Source organism: Opisthorchis viverrini, assembly GCF_000715545.1.
Source record: "Opisthorchis viverrini unplaced genomic scaffold opera_v5_87, whole genome shotgun sequence".
NCBI lineage: Eukaryota > Metazoa > Platyhelminthes > Trematoda > Opisthorchiida > Opisthorchiidae > Opisthorchis > Opisthorchis viverrini.
In genome coordinates, this window is record NW_008751747.1 from 576,412 (window position 1) to 588,285 (window position 11,874).

An 11,874-nucleotide genomic window follows, 5' to 3' on the forward strand; every position below is an offset into this window, starting at 1 on the left:
CCTATATACATGACATTGCCTACCGACAAGTCGGATATCCTCTAGGGAGAATGGGAGCTTCTTGGCACGAATGAAGTGTATCATGCAAGTTGCTCCAGGACGGTACAGATTTGCGTGTAACGTTTTAGATTCAGTTGGGATGAAGTGTTCTCACAGACGCTCCGAGAGGGCGTGTCAGCAGCTTTGTTTTTGATGCCTGGTTTTTAGATTACGTCAAAAGAGAGATGATAACTCCATCCACCAACGTTGGATTTTGTCATTTTTATCCTTCCCGTGTCGAATGCAAGAACGCAATGGACCGCTGGTCGGTTACAATCTTGACCTGTGTCCCGAATGGATACTGCTCCCATTTGCTCACTGTTTCGACAATTGCACACTCTTCTTTCTCAATAATGAATAATGTTTTCCACTGGCAGACAGTGAATTCGAGAGGAATGTGACTGGTCCACCATCTTGATTAGGTGTAGCGGAAACTGCAACATCAGACGCACCAGTCTGGAGTATCAGAGGTGTTCTCGGATCAATAGTAAGCATGCCTGTATCCACCAACTTTTTTTCGAAACTTTCAAACGCATTTATGGCAGACTCGGGAACCGGGGAGGTTGTATTGTGAGTAGTCGGATAGGCTTTGTCCGAGAACAGTACGCGAACACGCCAGCGATGCGTTGTCGAGGTTTTATGCCCCTCGGAATGGGTAGCTCTTGCAAGATTGGAACTTTCAAGGTCTTTGATGATACCTTCAGTGATTTGATAGCCAAGGAGTCCGAGTTTAGTAATGGAAAATGTTCTTTTATCGTGACTTAACTGAAGGCTGAACTTTTGTGCTGCGGCGAGGAAACGCTGGATGTTTGGATCGTGTTCCTCTTAATTCTCTCCACAAATGGTGACATTATCCATTTACGCATATGTTCCTCTAGTTTTTCCGTGCGTATTATGCCATTCATTACCCTTTGAAAGCACGCTACTCTGTTCGTTACTTCGGGCGGTATTCGGCAAACCTGATAAAGATTGCCACAAGCCTCAAAGCCTGTGTAGATTCTGTCAATTTACTTAATGGGTATTTGATACGCAGTTTCAAGATCCAGCTTGCTGGGAATACGGTATTGAGCTATTTTGCTACTCGTATCCTCAAGTATTTGGAGCCGATAAGTGTCTAGTTGCGTAAATTGGCTTATAGTCTGACTATGGTGACCCTAAGAAGCAGTGGAAGCCTCGTCGCCTGCAGAATGTCGTCTGGACTTTATGCCAATGAGCTTACACCATGGATCAAGATGCGCAATGTAAGAAGTTCTATTCTGGCAGTGACTAGAACACAAGGCGAGATGAAGAGAGGTGGCTCAGTGGTAAGAGCGCAAATTTACTAACCGGAAGGTCCGTAGTTCGCAACCGGCCTCTCCCTCTCGGCTTCTCCTGTCTAAGCTTGAACAACCAGGTAGTATCCCACCCCGCGAGATGAAGGTGGCTCAGTGGTAAGAGCGCAAATTTACTAACCGGAAGGTCCGTAGTTCGCAACCGGCCTCTCCCTCTCGGCTTCTCCTGTCTAAGCTTGAACAACCAGGTAGTATCCCACCCCTCGTTCTTCCTTCGAGGGGCATGGCGACTAGGCGCCGAAAGAGTTAACGCTGAATGATTTATTCTTTAACACGGTCGAGTGGCCATCAAATATCGTCGATATCGCTGGCGTTAATTGATGCGAGGTAATTTATACCAGCGGGCAACCAGTACGACGGCGCATGCAAATCACTCAAATACCAAATAGTGAAGGGCCCAAGGAAAGACTGAGAGCTTTGGCGGACATTGAGAATCCAGGAGATTGAGAAGGCTTTTGCTGCTTGAAACAGCCGTACTTTGTACCATAGGAAGGCAACAGTCAGCAAAACGCTAGATGGAAAAGGTGGCTCGTTAATTCACTCACAAAAACGCCGACTGGAAAGATGGGCTGGACAATTCGGAGAACAGTTTAGTTGGCCTCCTCCAACACCATCTCTGGAGATGGTACATCCGGGTGAAGAAAACGCCAACATTCGCCAACACTCCCGGTGGTTTAGCCAAAGATGATATTTCCTTCCGGATTGAGAATGTCAAAGCAGATTTTGCGAACCTACATCACCTCTGCTGTAGGAGTGACTTCAGCTTGTCCGACAAGGGTCGGGTTTGCAATGCCGCTGTGTGCTCCATATATCTATATGGGTCTGAAACCTGGTTGTTGCGGGCTGAGGACGTCACAAACCTCAGTGGTTGGCCATTAATGCTTCGGAGCATTGCCTTAGTCAGTTGGCATCACTGGATTAGTAACGGTTAACTACGTTGAATGTTTTTCCGATGGTCGTGATCGTGATCGTCGTCAACATCGTCATCAGAAACAGCAACTTCAGTGCTGACTATGATACCTCACTGCCGTACAACCACAAAATTTATCTCAGTATATTTAAAGACTTAGAATGAAAACAATAAGAAAATTGTTCTAATGAATGGACCTAGTGATGGCTTATTTCAAGCATTCTGAGGTACCCACACCAGGCTGTCAGTCAGACAACCTGGAAAGAAACTGACAACACAATCGCCGCTGATACCAATCAGCCTCCATTTTTCAATGTTCGCAAGCGCTAGAGGAGTGTAGGTCACGTGAACCCCACTCTGGAAGACATGCTGCACCAACAACACCCGAACTCTTCGTTCAAGCTCCTCTGTCAGGTTATACGTTATCCACCTTGCTGTTCGTACCATTCTGAAGAAGGCACAGAGAAAACACTCGTTTCGGCAGATGGTGTTTGGGCTCGCGGAGCACACGGATGAGGCACCGCAGTTGATGGTGCTGGATGTTTTCTGCGATTGAAGTACCTTTAGCAAAACCAAATACCAGTTTTCAAATCGTCTCGTTTCTACTCCTCTGATGCCATCCAAAAACAGCAACGGTTCTGCGGTATCGGTGGCAAAAAACCTGGAGGCACCTTACATCATCTGTCCGCAGATGCTGCGTCTCGCAGCTATACAGCAACACTTACTGTAGCCTGGTATATGCGATCCTTGAAACCCAATTATATGCCTTTTTGACGCCACAAGTGATGCAAATTAGCAAGCTCGATTGAAGCCTCTATGATTCTTGCACTGGCATCATCAAACACTTCCAACCACTACCGAGGTATGTCAAATTCTTTACAACCTGCAACAACTCTGCTTGAGTCTTAAGGGGCATGTTCAGGGACTGCATGTTCTGAAGCATGACTTTACACTTTGAAGGTGCTAGGCGCGTGTCGAAAGATGGTATGACGGTGGTCAGCCTACTCAAAAGCGTATGGAAGATCGTTAGGACAAGTAGCATGATGACGTGTGAATTGAGATGCACCCTTGAACACTTCTGAGGTTGAAGACTGCTCCGTATTCACACTCCAGCTTTCTGTTGAAGGCCGGGATTCCGGATTGGAGGTAGCAGTTGATCACCTGGGTTGTTGTTCGAAACAGTATGCCAGTAATCCAAACGTTCTGCTTTGCTGGATGTCAGAAAACCGTTTCGGCTCCCGATAACTTCGTTGACGGGGGACTTACAAGGACCAGTGTAACGAATCTAATGGAACAACTTGCGGACATCTCCAGCATTTTTCCAGCTTCCATTTTTTTGGTCTTTCGGATCCACCAAGCTTCTCGGTCTGCAGGGACACTCAGTTTTATCTGATGTCGGATGATGCGTCAGTTCGAGTTGTTGTTTCGTCCAGGAAGAATCTGTGGCCGGACCTCCAGCAAAGACACGGTCGTATCAGAGATTCAATGTCTGGATGAGATCGTCTGGTTTGTGCCGCCAACAGAAGTTGCAGCTGAGTAGCGCTTTGGGTGTCGTTTCCCAGTGGCCATTTATATCCCACATCGTACCATCTGGCAGGCGTTCGAGGAACCGGTTTTGATAGTTTCGTTTTATTTCTGGGTCCGTTAGCTTCTCAGTTGCTAACGGAGGTGTGCGCAACCAATGATAGATTGTCGCCACCAGTAACTGATGGCGATGTAGTCTATTTGGATTCGGGACTGGTTCGTTGGTCAAGCGATTCCCACTGTTTCGGGAATTGATACTGGAAACGAACAGTGTGATTCGCATGCATCTGAAGTAGGCGACTTCCGTGCGTCTCCAAGAGGACCACTCAATTGTTCCTTGGCAGTACCTTGTCTACTTCTCAGATTGTTCATGTCACCAGCACAATAACAATGTCTGAGTTTTTAGTCCGTTGTAAAAAAGCACTTAGATAACCATAGAAACTATCTTTGGCAGGTTGAGAGCTACAGTCAGTTGGGGCTTCTCAGTTGCTAACGGAGGTGTGCGCAACCAATGATAGATTGTCGCCACCAGTAACTGATGGCGATGTAGTCTATTTGGATTCGGGACTGGTTCGTTGGTCAAGCGATTCCCACTGTTTCGGGAATTGATACTGGAAACGAACAGTGTGATTCGCATGCATCTGAAGTAGGCGACTTCCGTGCGTCTCCAAGAGGACCACTCAATTGTTCCTTGGCAGTACCTTGTCTACTTCTCAGATTGTTCATGTCACCAGCACAATAACAATGTCTGAGTTTTTAGTCCGTTGTAAAAAAGCACTTAGATAACCATAGAAACTATCTTTGGCAGGTTGAGAGCTACAGTCAGTTGGGGCGTATACAGACACAAGAAATAGGGTGTGATGGACCTCGATTTCTATATTCTTTCATAGAAGTTGCCAAACGAAGTGTACAGAAACAACTATCATCGGTTATCCACGCTTCTGCTCGGTCGCTCAATATAATACCCACCTCGGTATATCCAGCTGTAGCAGGCTATGCACCACCAGAGGTGCACAGCCGGAACCTGGAAGAGAGCGAGGGGATAGTTAGTGCAATTACAGTACTTGCGTCTTTTGTGCTTGCTTCCGGCACAGTTTACATCAATGCAGATGGAATGTAGCTCGCGAGCTAGCGCAGCTTGTTGTCTTGCTTGCTTCAGTGTGTGCGCATTCCATGCAGCTAAGTAGGCCGGTTTCCGGGGTTAGGAAACAGACTTCGAGGTGTTTAGGACTTTTACTGAAGTCGGACACAAGCTGCAACTAAGCGGGATCCATGGCGAAGAGAGTGGTCAATCCTACTACGAGTAAGGCGACGCTGCTGGTGACACCACGCGACAGCCGAAGAGTGGAAATAGCCAGAGTGGGTCAACTAATGACTTTGGAATGAAGTATTCAAGTTATCACCAGCAAACTCAGCTGCGTTGTTGTTATGGTGTTGACCATTAAGTTCCTCCTCTGTCCACCGTGGTATATGAAAAGGCACTGTAACTTGAGATAACCCCTTACCAAGACAAAGGAAGATCATCACAAGTGTGTTAATAGGGTTGTCTTTGAATTTTTCACTATATCGTGCTAGAATCTTTGTGAGGAGGAGGCGAGAAGCGCCGAGCTAAAGATACTCGATCCAGACTGCTGACATTCTGACTAAATAAGGCATGTGTTCATCTGGTCCATAGTCTGCACTTGACACATCTGTTCAATCAACATGATGTTCGGTTATTAAGAGCGGCTGACCTCTGGACACCTCTCTGGATGTCGATCCCGAGTTGGAATATGTCAATTGTTAGGGACACAGACATGGCCCAGCTGCGCCCTTAGTGGCACTCATGCATCCAAGCTGGTTGATTTGAATGCACAGCTCCCTTCGATCTAATTAACGTAAAGTCCACTGACATCCCTGTGATTGCGCATCAATGATGTCAGCTGCCGCCTCCAATGTGCAGCTATCTATCCACATTCCTAAACCGTCAGCAGCGAAACTGTAGCTGCCATAACCACTATACGGCGAGTATGTAGTTCTTTAATAGCTGTTGTTGATGGTCATGGTGGTGAAACATGCTCGATTCGAAACCACCTCAATGGGCTTTGCTTGTCCAACCTACTCAAGTGACACCATTGCGATTGATAATTGGGCTTCGAAGCATTGTGTGCAGACTTTGAGATTAGAACAAACCAGGTGGTCAATATTTTTAGCAGTCCCACCTAATGGAAAGAAAGTCTGAGTCAGTAAAAAATCATGTATGAGGCTACACGCCTGTTTCATCTTATTCCAGTAAATATACCAGACAGACTTTTTTAAGTGTTTGACAGCTATCTTAGGAGAAGTGTCCGCAACGCCTGGAGATTGATAGAGCCACCTCATGATCCATTAGCCGCTCGAAACGTTCAGTATCTACCTTTTAATTAGTCTATGACCCTGGCCTTAGTTTACAGTAAGAATTATCTTGTGGTTGCGGGGCGTGTTGTCCTCGGTCAGACGATTTGAGTCTTCAGTTTTGTGGCCATCGACGTCTCAGAAGCGTCCCTGATATCTGATGGTCTGAATTAATTTTAGCACGTTAGCTAGAAGATAGTATTCGGTCGTCCGGCAGGCCTAGGGGAACACTCAACACTATTAACTATGGTGCCCCAACCACGAACTACGCGTGCCATCCACTGGGACGCGTTTTGTTTTTATGTCCCTATCAGAATAGCGCAAACTGTGAGTTGGACAGCATATATCTTGTAGACGGGTGTGAGAAAAATTACGAACGGTTTAGGTGGCCCGTCTTTCATGATAGGGTCCCCGTGACCTCCACCTCTCTGGTAATTGACTGCAGACATTGCAAGAAGTGGCGTCTAATTCATGTCAATGACGTCCATGCTGTCAGTTATTTTCCAGATTATCTGATTGAGTACTTGTAGATGTGGACACTCTGAATGTTTGTCCTGGGCCGGCAGCAGATTCCCTCTCCCATCCACGTATTTCCGTTCCCTTCACTCTGAGGCTTTAAACATGGACGAACTTTGCGCTTGTACATAGTGAAGCGTCAGTGTCAACACCGTTGTTGCTGTCTCTGATAATGATTACTCGCAGACGGCTCGGACCAGTTGCTAGGTCTCATAGAATTCACTGCCAGGCCATGCTTTATCTAGCCTGACTTCTACTCGAAGTAGGTTTGAGAAAACACGGCTTGACGATAAGATCCGTTACCTGGAATATGAAAAATCAACATAGCAAGCGCAGGTTGTTCGGCAGCATCATATCACATTCACTTAAGCCAGATTTTTTTGTCGCAGAGCATAAATCGCACTTCAACAATGTTAACTGGGCGTTCCTGAGGTACACGCTTTAATGGCCAAAGTTAAGAAGTCGCAATGGCCAGGCTTGAGATCCATAAAGCAGCAGTGACACAGTGCTGCTGTTCATCAACAGACCAACACACCGTCGCCATGGATGTTTGAATTGAATAAATACAGTACATAACCTGAGGAACATAACACCCACTTCATCAGGAAAACTGCCATCCGAAATGATGCAACTACTCGGATAAATGAATTCCCCAGTCACTTCTGGCACCCTTTTCGTCATTAAATCTATTCGATCAACCAATCGTTCCCTCCTCCTGAATGATCTGAATGTCTAAACGGGCTGACAGACAAACCTGAAAAAGAATAATCGTGCTGTTTAGACGCTGAGCCATGAACAATGCTGGTTGGCTTCCGCTCACGACGTACACGATTGTGCAACTCGTCGTCAGTGGCAATTGGTTCAATCTTTGGAAAGTCTCGATCGCGAAGTGAACACATCTAAATTGTGGACATGGAGGTCTGCTGGAGTGCATCACTCCTCGGCAAAGCCATCTTAACAAGAAAAGTATTAATGGTCTTTCACTGCTACACTGATCAGTCATTAATGCTATTCAGGACGCTGATATCTTGTGGTACATGGTAATTCCCAGCAGATCCCATTTCGAACTGCTGTTTGACCAGTCGAACTTTGTGAGAGGCTGTCCCTCACAGATTTTTCAGTACGAATGATCCATAAACGTCGTCTGCCGTTAACTCGGATTGGGACCCTGTGATTGAAATAAGTCTCGAATGAGAGAAATATTGAGACTAGTTATATGAAAAGAATCTTTTTATTCCCCCCTCATCCACTCTTCTCTCGTGACCCTTGTCAAGACGCTCTAGCGTTCCTTAGATACAATAATTTTGGATGAGCTTTGCAATATGAGGACAAACTTCTGAACCCTTAGGTGGAAGAGAGATGAAGATTGAATTTGTGGATCAAGAGGAGTTAAGAGACCCAGTCTTAAGCGCGCGGGCGGCCTTAAAGATTTGTCCGTAGCACTGAAGTAAATAAATAAATGGAAAATGCAGTATCCTCTACGTATACATATATACATATGGATTGACAGAAACGCAACATGTCTGAAGAATGTTGGTTGGCTGAAACACGCATTTCTTGATATTATTTAATTGTCCAACAGCCTAGGTTCGGGCTGTCATCTCCAGTTATTTCAGTCGCATGTGAATATTGATGCTTCTGGGGGAACCATCTCCAGAAGAGGCTGCCTCTAGGAAGGGGCTTTTCCAGCCGATCCGTTGAAGTATAATTTGGCAGTGAGCCTGTCCCAAGGAAGCACAATTTTCGGCTTACTCGTTGAGATGTTTCTTTCGAAAATTGCCCATCGTCGCGCTATTTAAGTAGGGATGGATAGCCGGTCTGTGGACCAACAGATGAATGGTTGGGGCGAGACGGCTCAGTGGCTAGAGCGCAAATTTACTGGCCGAAAAGTCCATGGTTCGAGCCCGACATCTGTCTTTCAATATCCCCTGTCTAAGTTTGGGCAAACTGGAAGTATCCCAGCCCTCGTGCTTCCTCCGGAGGGCATGGCAGGTAGGCACCGAGAGGGTGTTACGGTCGAACGATTTTTTTAGGTGAATGATTAATGGCACTGCCATCTCATAATACAGTAGATTTGAACTACTATAATAAGAGAAAACTTAGCCCAATGGATTCACTGATACCTTCATGGTGGTTTAAAGAGAGTATACCGGGGTTAAACGAGTCACATTCTCCTCAGGCATGCTTACCTACATGCTGCACAAGTATATGAGGTTGTGACGGTACTCACTGTATTACGTCCGTTTTCAATGGCCCGCTTGCGTTCGAAGTTGAGGTAAATCCTGCTTTGAAGCTTTTCAACCCTGTACGGATGATGGTTCACCGAAATGCTGCGTCACATTTCAGAGTCTCCAGAAACCTGTAGTGAAGCTTGCGATTTTTCGGACTTACCCGGAGGCTAACCGGGTTGCGGAGCATGGGAGTAATACCTAAATGGTATCGAGTTCGAGTTGGAATTCCATTAGCCAGGCGATCGTAGATGACTTGGTTTGAGATGCGGTTGTCGGCAATCAGTTTTGGTGCACCAAGGTTTGTTCAACCCCGTTGGTCTTCACTCGTTCGGAAACTTCATTAAATCCCGGGTATCCTGTACAGGCATTCTAGGTGATATCTGCCAGTTACTCTAACGTACCTTCGGTAGATCATCCATGTTCTGTTCGTGTTTCGTCCACCAAAACAAGCATATGGGTCTTTGATTCGGCTATGAGGCGTTTAGAGTCGGTGGGACATCCATACAAACGATTCGGTACATTTTCTGCGGGATCGAATTTGCTTCCGCTGGGATTGGAGATGGAAACATTGAAACTAGGAGCCCAAGGGGCATTGTTGGTTCTCCTTCTGCCGATTTCGAACTCTATACAGATGGTTCTGCAAGTACGGACTGTAGTTCTCACACCGAGTTGAGGGGGTTGACAGTTTTTCGGTGTGTCGTGCTTTCAGAGAATACACAGCACCTCCCTAATCACATGCTCTCTTGATATCTATGACTGGAGTTGTAACACTTGGGTCTGTCCTCTGGATTTTTCTTGCATCTGAAGGGGTGCAAAGGGGAAGTCGTTCATACACTTTCCGCTTCCGAATCTGCATTGTTCTTCAGGGGCTTCTCAACTTAACCCCCCCCCCCCCACGACTGAGTAGAATGCGTGCCAAGGTTTTACGTGAGATCCAGAGTAGACGGACTTCTGGATGGTTGTCTGCTTTCCTTCACTTGAATGGTGGATAAGCCGTATCTTTTTTCAAATTTATAGTAACACTATCTGACTCAACATGACACCACACTTGTCGGATTGTTGAAAACGTCGACAGCTCACTGACCTTTTTTGCTTTTCTTGGGGCTTATCAGGTATGCTAGTGCCTGAGTTTCCATCAACCTTGTGTTCTACTTGAACACCACATTGTACGCGATTGTCAAGGTAAACCCATTGGCAAATTAAGTCGGTGTTAAAGGGAGGCTCAACTGAATCCAAGCTGAATCTGTCGTGTATGAATTTTCCGCAACCTTACGAGTAGTTTCCTTCAAAAAGATACACTGCGATATCTCGAATATCGTACCAGCCGAAACATTAAGCGGCCTGATACAGCGCATTTAGTTGCTTAAGGACATTATAAAAGGGAGATTCAGCTGGGATTCAGTTGCGTCCTCCGTGAAAACCAAACTGGATGATAAATGGGTTTATTTTGCGAATCTGTATTTTAATTTCAATGAACCAAAATGACGTGACTATGTTCAGAAAAGAAGAATTGGTCGATTACTGGGTCGATCACTTAAAATGGCGATTCTCGTGGTCACCTGGCGCTCTCATTTGGATCCTGGAAGTGCAGTGAAGACTTAGACAGTAAGCCTGAAACTCCTTACGTTCTCGGAGTTTCATGACAGCATATGTCCTCAAACGCCACCAAGCCGCTGGTCTAGATGGCCTACCACCCGTTCAAGGATGGGAATAAAATCCTGAGTCAGAGCTTTTTTTTTATCTATTTGTCTGCATCTGGAAAAAAGAGACTGTCTCAGACAGGTGGGAGAATCGGTGATTGTACCCAATTTAAAAAAAATGGGCCGTGGTGAGTGTGGGGGATCTGCTTAAATTCCGTAACGAGACTCTTAGCGTCACTTGTCCTTCGTTGTTTCATGATGGCCCCTGAAATACTGGCTCGAAACCAGAAATTTACATATCTTGTTTCGTGTGTAAGATCAAGAAAGCAAGTAATCACTCCTGGATTAGCACAGCGCCTCAGACATTACACTGGAACTGATCCGCACGTTTTCCTGTGGCACTACAAATATTATATACCAACACTGCACGTATCTTGGAAGTTGTATTAGTTCTGAAAGTAATCACGGATTAGCACAGCGCCTCAGACATTACACTGGAACTGATCCGCACGTTTTCCTGTGGCACTACAAATATTATATACCAACCAACAACGTATCTTGGAAGTTGTATTAGTTCTGACTGTAGTGTGACAGATGAGGCTCTGGCGGCGTTTACTAACTTGAGACACCTATGGCGTCAGAATGGTTTATCCCTGAATCTGAAGGGACGTGTGTATCAAGCTACAGTACGGGCTGTTATGTTGTATGGCCGTGAGACTTGGCCTATTTGAGCAGCGGACCTGAGACGTCTTCAGGTGTTCGACAATCGTTGTCTTAGAACCATAGCTTGTGTGGGTTGGTGTCGGCGAATCCGTAACGAGGTAGTTAGAAAGCGTGTTTTCGGTTGTGTAACGGGTACTTCCATTGAAGAATGTGTCCAGCACCAGAAGCTGCGTTGGTTGGGACATGTGTTGCGTATGCCGAACCATCGTTTGCCGAAGAGAGTGCTGTTTTCCATGCCCAATTCGGAGTGACGTAAACAGAGCGGTCGCCAACCTTTGACTTGGCAGAGGAGTATGAAGGAGATCACGAAACGCTTGGGTGCTGTCGGTGCTACTCGCCTTCCAGGATGGGGACCGCGGTATCCTCACTGTGCCTGGTCGGAGACACTACAAGATATGGCTGCCAACCGATGTCAATGGCGTTCTTGTTGTCAGTTTCTGTCCAGATTGCCTGAGTGAATGTCTGGAGGTGTAGGCACCTCGGAATGATTGTGTTAAGCTAGCACTAAGTCCCTCCCCCATCCACCTTTATTCTTTTCTTTACAATAAGGCTTTCAAATAAGTCATGGTTGTACGGCAGTGAAGCAT

At 46.1% G+C, this 11,874-nt stretch overlaps 1 protein-coding gene across 1 annotated transcript in view; it reads left to right on the forward strand.

Annotated features, from left to right (window-relative positions):
* Positions 1-11,580: 11,580 nt before the first annotated feature.
* Positions 11,581-11,874, forward strand: part of T265_05054 (hypothetical protein) — a gene marked incomplete at both ends in the record, with an annotated part of 37,722 nt that continues 37,428 nt past the window's right edge. Inside the window, one exon of the mRNA XM_009169965.1 lies at positions 11,581-11,741. Coding sequence (XP_009168229.1) covers positions 11,581-11,741 — 161 coding nt within the window. The remainder of the gene's footprint in view (positions 11,742-11,874) is intronic.